At 34.6% G+C, this 12,846-nt stretch overlaps 1 protein-coding gene across 1 annotated transcript in view; it reads right to left on the reverse strand.

Moving 5' to 3' along the window:
* Positions 1–1,290: 1,290 nt before the first annotated feature.
* mgat4c (mgat4 family member C) overlaps positions 1,291–12,846 on the reverse strand; it is a 231,126-nt gene continuing 219,570 nt past the window's right edge. Inside the window, exons 3-5 of the mRNA XM_056478844.1 lie at positions 4,800–4,951; positions 3,866–4,013; positions 1,291–2,764 (exon numbers count right to left, since the gene is read on the reverse strand). Of these exons, the coding sequence (XP_056334819.1) occupies positions 1,608–2,764; positions 3,866–4,013; positions 4,800–4,928 (1,434 nt within the window). The 5' untranslated portion in view covers positions 4,929–4,951 and the 3' untranslated portion in view covers positions 1,291–1,607. The remainder of the gene's footprint in view (positions 2,765–3,865; positions 4,014–4,799; positions 4,952–12,846) is intronic.

Raw genomic sequence — 12,846 nt, forward strand, 5'->3', positions numbered from 1 at the left:
GCCAATTTAGTTTATTTAATTTACATACTGTGTAGTGCATGTCTTTGGACTATGGGGGAAACAGGAGCACCCAGAGGAAACCCACGCCAACCCGGCAAAAACATGCAAACTCCACACAGAAATGCCAACTGGCCCAACCTGGACTTGAACCAGCGACAGAGCTGATCCAAATTCACTCCCAAATTTGAAAATTCTGTCATCATTTACTCACCTTTTAATTGTTTACAAAAGAAGATATTTTAATAGTTGGAAACCTGTAATCGCTGACATCCACAGTAGAAAAAAATACAATGTAAGTCAATAGTGACAGGTTTCCAACATTCTTCAAAATATCTTCGTCTGTACAGAACAAACAAACAAACAAACAAACAAAAATATCAAAACTGGTTTGGAACAGGTGAGCAAATTATGACAGAATTCTCAGATTAGGGTGAACTACCCTTTCAAAGTGTTTTCTGATTTTAAACATCAAACTCTAGAAAAACATGAAACACTAGAAAAACATGTTAACTGTTACTTCCCTTTTTGAACAAACTTGTAATGCTAAGATTGTAATTTAACTTCAGTGCTTGTAATTCAGGGATGCTTTGGAATATACTATAACTGGTCTTTTTTAAATATATTGATTTACTAAACAATATATATATATATATATATATATATATATATATATATATATATATATATATATATATATATATATATATATATATATATATATATATATTTTTTTTTTTTTTTAGATATTACTGTAAAGCAATGTACTGTACTAAACATTTTTTTAAACTAAAATATGCATTTTACAACATATTTGGAATCTAAAATTGGTATTAAAATCATTGGCATATATCTAACCAAGTTATTATAATTTTATTTCTAGCATAGATTGATCTGCTTTTAGAGAATCTTTTTAATGAAATTAGGCAAAAAAATAATAATTTCATCCAATGTAGACCTTGGCCAAAAAGGTTTATGTGTCATGCCCCATGTCTAATTCTCTATGTCTAAAGGCTGGTTTATACTTCTGCGTGGAGTGATCAGCGTGATATACCGATAAGTCAATAAATAAAAAAATTAAGCCTGAATACTAAAACCAAAAACAAACAAAAATACAGTGGACTACTGATTTTACTTTAAACCATAACTTAAGAAGATATGGAACAAAAATAACAAATCCAAGGACAAAGATCTTTCCTTTCCCAAAATCACTTGAAACATCTTGGTCAAAAAAATTCCTAAAGAACCAACATCTTGCCTTTCCTCTAGCGTAAACTCTTCTGAAGTGTGTGATTTGAAATAATCCATAATTCATTGCCCTGTAATGATAACATTAATACTATGGCTGTTGATGTATCGTGCATCACTAACATGTACATACAGTATATAAAGTCTTTATTGTGTGAATATTTGATGTCAGAATGTCAAAACTGTCAGAAATGCCTAAGATGTATTATTGATCCTGTACTGCCTTAAAATGTGCCTTTAAATAAGTCGGATGAATAAATAAAGATCTCTCAGGTAAGAGTGAATAAATAATTTAGGAATCAGAATAAATAAATAGATAAATAAACATATGCTTGTGCCTTTCGCTACGTTTGAAAAAGTCTTCATTGACTGGCACCTTGTGTAGTCCAGAGGCTTATACTTCTAATGATAAGCCATTCCTTCTGATTGGCCGTTACCACAATGCGAACGCACTCGATATCAAACGCTATCTTGTGGTCCACATCGTGAACCTCAATGTTTCCATTTTTGAACTCCCCTAAAGTTATATAGGAGGAGCACTGCCTTCCCTTTTTGGTTCCTATTAATTTCTCTCCTACTTCCAAAGCGCCGTGATGCAGAATATCATTCTGGCGATCATCGGTTCCCGTGATGATCTTGATTTTACTGATTTTTGTTGCCTTGTTGAATACTATAACATAAAAGTCCCCGGTGGATGGTGCCTTGCCCCAAAAGTACTCATCCACGCTACTGTAAGCTTTGGCAGCATCATAGCTCTCAAATACATTTATATTTGTGTACAAACTAGCAGGTGGGTTGTCTGGGATATCCAAGGAGTCTTCCTCAAAGTCATCATCCTTGAGTTTGTTTTCTGCCCCCTTATACGAGGAATAGTAGCCCATGTGTTGAAAAAGCGAAGGTTTGAAGCGAATCGCATCCTTCTGGGCCAGGAGGCCTCGGAAATGGATAAGAAGCCAATCGCAAGGCATCTCCTGATAAAACATGAGCAGAAAATGAGCAAGTCTGGGAAGGTCTCGCGAGTGGTATAGCTTTCCTATGTAGCCCAGTTTGGAGAACTCCAGCATCACCCAGTATGAACCCTCCCGTGACGCCACCACTTTCTTCAGGGCGGTGAGGAAGTTTCGGGAGCAGCGCACATCGTCCTCCAGCATCATGTAGAAGTCTGATAGATTGGTGCAGAAGTTGAGCAGAAAGGCGTAATCTACATTTTGTTTGGACCTGAAGCGAACTCTATCCTCTGGATCATTGTAATTTCTCTTCAAACCATCCAGGGATGGGTAGTACTCCTCAGGTGCATGGATTACAAGCAGCCGTCCTGCAATGATATGGTGGCCGAACTTTCTGGAGATTTCTTGAACTAGACTCTCACACCACGCGAGGTCGAAGTCTGCCAGGTGGACAACAACAATGATCTCTTTGAGCTCCTCGTAGCTCGACTGGTCGAAAATAGACTTAATGGTCTCCAACAGGTAATTTCCTCGTTTTCTTTTCACAGATGACAATCCAATGGTGAGATACTCTGCAAAAGAGCACAGAAATCATTGAGCAAGCGAATGCTATTGATTTGACACATTGTCTATAAGGTGAATACAATCCAGTACAAACATAGAAAAATATTTAAATCTGTTTGAAAAGCAAGCCCTTACAGAAAAAGCACATGAGCTTCACATGTGGAGTAAGGTAAAGTAAAAGGTAAACAATTTAGGTAAATAAAGGTAAAAAAAGTATTTTTATTTAAGAATGTTTAACGTACCAGAAAACAAGACATAAATACTAAGGAAAATTTATTTATTTTTTGCTTTTAATTGTAAGTTCTTAATTTATACTTCTCTTTGAACATATTTTTTCCAATGAAAATTAAAAATAAATATTCTAACAACAAGATGCCTTTACTTCAAGCATACATATATACGTACCTTTATTAGGTACACCTGTCCAACTGCTTGCTAACGCAAATTTCTAATCAGCCAATCACATGGCAGCAACTCAGTTCATTTAGGCATGTAGACATGGTCAAGATGATCTGCTGCAGATCAAACCGAGCACCAGAATGGGGAAGAAAGGTGATTTAAGTGACTTAGACTCGTGGTATGGTTGTTGGTGCCAGACGGGCTGGTCTGAGTATTTCAGAAACTGCTGATCTACTGGCATAAATTAAGTAAATTAAGTGTCTACCGTAATGTTTATATGGGATAAATTATGGGAAATATGGGATAAATTATGTTCTATCAGCCTTCAGCCATGATTTATTCTAACCTGTGCTTATCATAATATATATATATATATATATATATATATATATATATATATATATATATATATATATATATATATATATATATATACATACATAAATATGTATGTATGTGTATGTATATATATATATATATATATATATATATATATATATATATATATATATATATATATATATATATATATATAATTAATTATGTATATATAAATATATATCAAAATATATAAAATATATCAAAATAATTAGTGATGACAAATACTGGGATCTTTAAATAGTAAGATTTTTCCACTGCTTGTTTAGAAATCATTGACAGCATGTGCATGTGGCTAATACCAAAATAAAAAAAAGCAAAAGCAGTCTTACTCTTTCTGGGTAAAGGTGTTCCTGCGAGGTACCGATAAGTCACATTGATTGTTCCAGAAAAATTGGTGATATCTTTAAAGGTATGAACATATCGCTCTGAGTTCAGCGGATGCATTGAGGTTTCTCGCAGCTGACGTTTATCTTCCTCCTGAAACACATGACATTCAAGACAGACAGATCGCAGCATTAGCTTTGAGCCTTAAAGCTAGAAAGAGTTTTCTAATACAGGATTATTTGTACATGAGATGCTAAGACTCCTCTTGCATCTTTAAGTGTAAGCGCTGCAGGTCATTATTTTTAGATTTGCCAATTTTCCTGCACACTCTTGTATAATCTCATTAAATCTAAATGATGGCCTTTAAATAATTAATTGTACACACAATATTACTCACACAACTTATCTAATATTAAATGATAGCATCGTTAATATACCTCAATGTCTTTTTAACCACACATGAACTGTTCACACCTTTTCTGTTTGTGATGGTGTTTGTATTTCAATTAAATGGGGGTTATTTAGAAAAGTGACTCAGTCAAAATGGGTACAACATTTGAATAATTCAACAGACAAACACACGCGACATGTTATGATCACAAAGTTTTGATCATAAAGTTGGCCTTATGAATAATAAATGTGTCTCTCGCATTTGGACTGCCTCTACATCATGCAATTTTAAATAGGCTGCATCGTGAGCTCCGATAATTATACATGCGCAACACATCACCGGCAGCCTTACACGCAACATTTGGTAATTAAAGCATATAAACAAAATAACTTTTCAGCACAGAGATAATTAATGCTAACTCGCACGCAAACAGCAGAAGTCAAGTTGTTGTGAAGCCCACTATTGTCTTGTTATCTGCTCCAGTGATGTTGTAAATAAATTGACCTTTGTAATTTACCTGCTGGATCGCAACAGGTAAACACACTCACCAGCACGTAGCCGTCCTCGATGTAGAGGTTTATGAAGAGCAGGAAGGTAATGAGAGCCACCAGAAAAGGAATGGTGGACCGTTTTCGGAAACACCTCATCTTATCCAGGTACTTTAATACCAGTCTCATGATGGAAACAATTCTGGTGTGATCTGGCAGAGAAAACAGAGAAAAATACTGCATCAGGATGTATCATTAGTGTTAAGTTTGACAGATGATGGGCTGAGCACGGACCCCACTATGCTTTTTTGAGCTTAATATAATTGTGACATTCAAAATAAAAAAGCAAAAGGAGAATGCGACCTGAAACAGAAAATTACTGTGGTAAAAGCAGTGAAGTTGTGCAACTGAAATGAGAAACTAAATTCCTCAATTTGATTTGATGCAGAGCTGCAATTTGAAATTGAACACAGGGAATAAATACGCATACTGTAACTATCATTATGAAATGGAAAGGCAAGTGCAAAAACAGTTTAAAAAGGCAGGATGGATGGATGCATGGATTGACTGTTTATAACCAGAAAATTAAGTCAAAAGTACAGTTTAAAAAGCTAGGATGGGTGGATGGATGAATCAACAGATCAATCTCAGTCAAAAGCAGAACAAAAACAGTCTAGAATGACTGGATGAAAGATTGACATATTTTAACTAGGTACTGTAATTAAGTCACAAAAGTACAGTTGGATGAATGTATGGATGGATTAACTGATTTTAATTAAAACTTCAAGTCAAAAGCAGTACAAAATCGATTGATTGATTTTTAATGAAAAAAAAAATCAAGCCAAAAGTAAAACAAAAGCAGTTTAGATGATAGGTGGATGGATAGATAGATAAACAGACATTAAACAAATCAAAATCAGTGGATTGACTGCTTTAATCAGGCATTGAAGTCAAAGGTATATTTTAAAAGGCTTGAAAAGGTGTATGGATGAATTAACTGATTTTAACCAAAACTTCAAGTCAAAAGCAGAACATTTTAAAAAGTCTAAATAAATGGATGGATTGATTGATTAATCTTAACTAGAAAATCAATTAAAAAGTACTTCAAAAAGCTTGGATGAATTAACTGATTGATTGATTTTTAATAGGAAAATCAAGTCAAAATGACAACAAAAGCAGTTTAGATGGATAGATAGATTGGTGGATGGATAAACAGTCGTTAAGCGAATGAAAAGCAGTGGATTGACTGTTTTAACCAGCTTGAATGGGTGTATGGATGGATCAAACCAAAACTTCCAGTCAAAAGCAGAGCAAAAACTGTTTAAAACGGCAAAATAAATGAATAAATTGAATAATTTTAACTAGAAAATATATTAAAAAGTTGCTTAAAAAGCTTGGATGTTTAAAAAACTCAAAAGTACAGTTTATAAAGCTTAAATGGGTGGATCAACTGATTTAAACTACAAAACTCAAAACTCAAAAAAAGCAGAACAAAATCAGTTTAAAATGGCTGAATAGACTGAATAATTATCTTATTCATTTTCTTTTCGGCTTAGTCCCTTTATTAATCTGAGGTCGCCAGAGCAGAATGAACCACCAACTTATCCAGCATAAGTTTTAAGCAGCAGATGCCCCTCCAGCTGCAACCCATCACTGGGAAACACCCATGCACTCCCATTTACACAAAACACTATTGACAATTTAGCTTACCCAATTCTAAAGCGCATGTCTTTAGACCAGAGCACCCGCAGAGGAAACCCACGCAAACACGGGGACATACATGCAAACTCCACACAGAAATGCCAACTGACACAGCCAAGGCTAGAACCAGCGACCTTCTTGCTGTGAGATCACAGCGCTACCCACTACACCACAGTGCTGCCCAGACTAAATAATTTAAACTAGAAAATCTATTAAAAAGTTGGATGGACTGATTGATTGATTGATTGATTGATTGATTTGTAATTTGAAAATCAAGTCAAAAGAAAAACAAATGCAGTTTAGATGGATATATAGATGGATTAATGCATAAACAGACATTGACTGAATCAAAAGCAGTGGATTGACTGTTTTATTGAATGGGTGGATGGATGGATAAACTGAATTTTAACCAAAAAATCTATTAAAATGTAGACTTAAACAATTAAGTCAAAAGCAGAACAAAAACAGTTTAAAATTGCTGGATAAATAGATTGGATGATTTAACTAGGAAATGAAGTAAAAAGTACAGTTTAAAAAACTTTGATGGATTAAATCAATGATTGATTGATTGATTGATTGATTGATTGATTGATTGATTGATTGATTGATTGATTGATTAATTGATTGATTGATTGATTGATTGATTGATTGATTGATTGATTGATTGATTGATAAAACCAAACCAAAATGAAGCAGTTTAGATGGATGGGTTGGTGGATGGAGGAAGAAATATACATAAAGTAAATCCAAAGTTTAGAGAAACCACAGAGAGAAATGTTCGCATCTTTAATCAGGAGAAACTGCCATCAATTTCTGGCTGTGTAGGGCAATCAGAGAAGAATTTCTTTTAGTATACAAGACAGGGCATTCACTTTAAGGTCACACTAAAAATAAGCGGCAGCTTTGTGTGCCTCTAAGCCCAGTAATTAACCCAACAACGATGTAGGTATAATGCAAACTTGAGCTGAAGTACATGCTGTGAGGTTAATATCCCGACCCTACTCACCAGGCATTAGCAAAGTATGTGCTCTGTGCCCAAGTCCTTTTGCTTCACCCTTTCACTGCGTCAAGTACAAAGTATGGTTCTTAAGAGCTATACTGCAAAATGGCATTCCAATTTCAGCCATCTTCATCTGATGATGAATAGCTGGAGTGACTGAAGAAAAAAAACAAAACAGTTCAGCTATGTGCATGTAATAGGCCCTAGGCGCACTTTTATTTCTAACCTCAAATTACAGAGTATTCCAAGAATAGAAAGAAGCTTACGTGTATCAGGCTTTTTGATGGCTCCTGCTAAGTACCTCAGACCACTAATGGAATAACTTTACAGCAGATTCCATGATCAAATGTGTATTGACTCTGTCCACCTCCAACATGTTTCAACTGAGAACTGTCAAGCCAATATTCTACATGTACTTCTTGCTTTGACCTATAAAGTAGTCAATACATCGAGGTTTTATTTAAAAGTTTAAAAGGGAAATTAATACTGATATTCAGCAAGACTGTATTGAAGTAAAAGTGAGAGAATATATTTTTCCACTGCTACAAAAAGTTTTTCAGAATTTGATAATCATTCAATAAAGCCTAAAATATTAAGCAATAATAAACAGTGAAGCTCTAATAGTAAGAATTGCAAATTAGTATTATTTCTAAAGACTGGAGTAATGGCTGTTGAAAATTCAGCTTGTCATCAATGTCATAAATTACATTTTTTATTATAATATTATGCAAGAGGTACACACATTGAGAGCACATACAAATGGAAGAAACAGAAGAAAAAAAACAACAACAACAACAAAGAACAGATAAAAAAAACAAAACAACTTAAAAAAAATGACAAAACAGTCAGGTACTGGCAGGTGTGTGTGTTTGCGCGCATGTGTGTGTGTGTAGGTAACTGGGTGGACAGGTGTATATATATATATATATATATATATATATATATATATATATATATATATATACATATATATATATACATATATATATATATATATATATATATATATATATATATATATATATATATATATATAGATACACAGGCACGCACGCACGCGCACACGCACGCACACACACATAATTATCATGCATAACAGTAGAAATTATTATAGGCTACACATATCAATAAATCAAGCAAATAACATAGATATAAATAAAACAGATAGAAACCAATCAGTGGTAAGGAGTGACAGTAAAAAAGACAGTAATAGTAACAACGACAACAACAAGTCCTACACCAACTACTACTACAACAGCAATTAATAATGCTACTACTACAGTGACAACTACTACTAGTACCACAACAGTGACTACTACCACAACAATGACTACTACCACCACAACGACTTCTACCACAATGAATACTACCACCACATTGACTACTACCAAAACAATGACTACTACTACCACAATGACTACTACTACAACACCTACTACTGATACTACTACTACAACAACTACTACTACTACTACTATCGTCAACATCACCACAACTACAAGAACAATAATAATAATTCCACTAACTACTACTACAGCAATTAATAATGCTACTAATACAGCAACTACTACAGTGTCACTACCACAAAGACTACTACCACAATAATGACTACTACCACCACAACAACTACTACCACAACCATGACTACTAACACCATAACGACTACTATCACAACAATGACTACTACTACCACAACGACTACTACCACAACAATGACTACTAACACCACAGCCACTACTACTACAACATCTACTACTGATACTACTACAACGACTACTACTACTACCACCACAACTACTACAACAACAATAATAATGATAATACTTACAAATACTACACCAACTACTACTACTACTACTACAGCAATTAATATGCTATGACTACAGCAACAACTACTACAACCACCACGACTACTACTACCACAACGACTACTACCACAAAAATGACTACTATCACCACAGCCACTACTACTACAACGTCTACTATGGATACTACTACTACAACGACTACTACTACTACGACCACCACTACAACTACTACTACTGTTACTACTACCACTACAACAACAACTGCTACTTTATAACACAACTACTACAATGACTACTACTACAACAATTACAATAATTACTACTACGACGACTAAAGGAAAAATGTATTTTAAATTGTAATAATACTTGCAAATAATTATCTTTAATCAAATGAACATGTTTGATACAAACATGTTTGATACAAATATGTTACAACCGAACATACAGTAAGGTAAGAAAACCATTTAAAAACATTAAACTGTTCCATTAGAGGGATTTTTTGAAACACATTTGTACAGTACTTTAATCCAATTTTTTATAGTCAAATGTGTTTATCATGGGTATTTGTAAACATTACTCAAAAATGCTTTTGATACACAAATACTGTTGATTATAGAAAAAGTCAGTTCCTATATACAAAATATGCACATATCGTTTAAATCAATTAACTATCATGAGACAGCAGAATACAAGCAAGAGAAAAATCATGTTGGCAAATCCAAAATGTGTGCTGCACATTTAATTTCCTCGTGCATTTGATTACACAAGTGGCTGGCTTTTAAATTTTCCAGTTCAAACCATTTTGCATTTTGATGCTTTCAGGTGGATTCATGTAATGTTAATGCAGTGTAATAGCAAGGCTGGATTGCTTCAGCCTGAAAACCTGCTTCACCCGTCACTAGCAGTTAAGTGAGGAGAGTCAGAGCAGACCTCGAAAAGACACATCACAGGATGGTACGCAGATCTAAGCCTTTACCTTGAAAATGACAACAAATTTGGCAGAGTTTCTGTATTTTTAGTACAAATGTTATAAATATCTATGCTAAAACACAGTAAGACTAAGCCTGCATACTGTATGAATATGCCTAATATAGTATAGTAATTATTAGTAAAAGGGTAACACTTTACAATAACAGTATAAATAACTATATGTTAATATGTAAACTAAACATTACTTTAATATGAACTAATGAAGAGTTAATGCATGTACTAGTCATGAACTTTGACAACATGAACTTGTTAATGTGTAATTATGCCGTTACTTTACTTGGAGGGCCACATCATCATTAACCCATTCTTAACTACTCATGAACTCCTACTAGTGTGTTTACACTAAATAACAATTAAAAAGTGTTATGTCTTCATCAACATGAACCGTTTAAACACAGGAGCTCATGAGTAGTTAAGGATGAGTTAATGGTGATGTGCCCCTCCAAGTAAAGTCATGACATAATTATACATTAACAGCTCATAAGTTCATGATGGTTACATTTAGCTTAAATTTAAATGTTAATTAATACATTAGTTATGTACTAACAAGTAATTAAGGTAGGGGAGAGCGGGGCACAAAGTAAAATTTTTTGGTTTATGTCAAATAATAAACAAAGTAATGGGGTTAGACAAACCATTTGTTTTCTGCCAAGAAAACACAAGCCTCTCCTACAAATGAGCACTGAAAGTATGATCGCCGGACCTATGGTTTCTGTGCAGTGTTGACAAAAGTGCCAGGAGTAAAAATGTACTATTTACCCCACCTGCAGGGCAAGTTGTAACAGACTGAGGGTTAGTTGTAACAAATGCTTGAAAAGGCAGATTACACACAGTTAATTTAAATTTTGTTTACTTTAAAATGTCTGCTACTCCCCTGACTCTGAAAATATACTTAAGAACGCTGGGGTCTAAATAGATCAAGGTCCTGTATTACATTTCCAAAGTGGAAAATATGAATCACATATTATGAGAAACAGCACATTAAGACATTTTTTACAGTTAACGTATAATTTTTAAAAATATAACATACTTTTTTTAGCTATTTAGAATAAAAAAGTGATCATATAAAAAGCAAGCAAAAAAGAAAGTTAAAATAACATTATAAATGTTTCCAAATATCTCATTGCAAACTGGCTGTGTTTCACAGGTATTCTTCCACCCCCTCAAATCTCTAAATGTCCAAACACTTCAGAGGTAGCCTCAGGCTGAAAATAAAACATCCATTAGAAATGTATTAAGCTGAGCTGACATTATCCCTTCTCCTTTTATGGATGCAGAACGCAGCGTTTGTTGACACACACACACACACGCACGCACGCACGCACGCACGCACGCACGCACGCACGCACGCACGCACGCACGCACGCACGCACGCACGCACGCACGCACGCACGCACACACACACACACACACACACACACACACACACACACAATCAATTCTCAGCTTTGAAACCCAAAACCCCTCACAAAAATGGGGTTGAAAAAGAATGACTGCATTTCTTCCCATACTAAAACCACAGCTTTAGTTTGTAAAAATAATAATAATAATAAATACAGCAGCCTGGTACCTTCATCTGCTCCGAAATTACACATGAACATGAACCGTTTAAACACAGGAGTTCATGAGTAGTTAATGAGGAGTTATTTGGTGATGTGCCCCTCCAAGTAAAGTCATGGCACAATTTTACATTAACAGCTCACAAATTCATGATGGTTACATTTAGCTTAAACTTAAATGTTAATTAATACATTAACTACTGTAACAACATGTACTAACAATAATTAAGGTAGCCGTTAGAAATGTATTAAGCTGAGCTGACATTATCCATCCTTCTATCATGGATGCAGAGCGTGGCATTTGTTGACACACACGCGCAATCAATTCTCAGCTTTGAAACCCAAAACCCCTCACAAAAAGGGGGTAGAAAAAAACAAAGATTCAAGAATGACTGCATTTCTTCCCAGACTAAAACCACAGCTTTACTTTGTAAAAAAAAAAACTAATAATAATATTATTAGTAATAATAATAATAATAATAATAATAATAATAATAATAATAATAATAATAATAATAATAATAATCATCATCATAATAATAATAATTAATACAGAAGCCTGGTACCTTCATCTGTTGCGAAATTACACCTGACAGGGTCTGATTCTGGAAGAGCTGAAATTACAGGCAGCCGGTAGAGCCACGTTCAGCTGCCAGGGATCTCGCTTTTTGCAGAGGGAGCGCTGACGTAAATAACCTGAGGTTCATTCCTACTTCCTGCCACTCTGTAGATCATCACCTCCTGGGGTGAGCAGCCCTTTTAGCAGTCAATATAAACTGGCCATTTAGAGCAACAGCACTGCGCTAAATGAAGCAGCTCAATTAGAGAACGAAAGAAGTAATCCAAAGAGATGATTTCACAAAAACACAGGAAAAATCCAGATGGTTGTTTGTGCATTACACTAATGCGAACTGCCACAGTTTCCCCAAACTCATAGGAAGTGTACTTATAAACACCCATTCATTTCAAAGCGAGAGCTGCGCATTTGCAGATATTTATCTAACGTTCTTATCTTTTCACTCTCCTCTCGGTGACGGAGGGAGTGTCAT

Source organism: Danio aesculapii, chromosome 18, assembly GCF_903798145.1.
Source record: "Danio aesculapii chromosome 18, fDanAes4.1, whole genome shotgun sequence".
In the NCBI taxonomy this organism is placed as follows: Eukaryota; Metazoa; Chordata; class Actinopteri; order Cypriniformes; family Danionidae; genus Danio; species Danio aesculapii.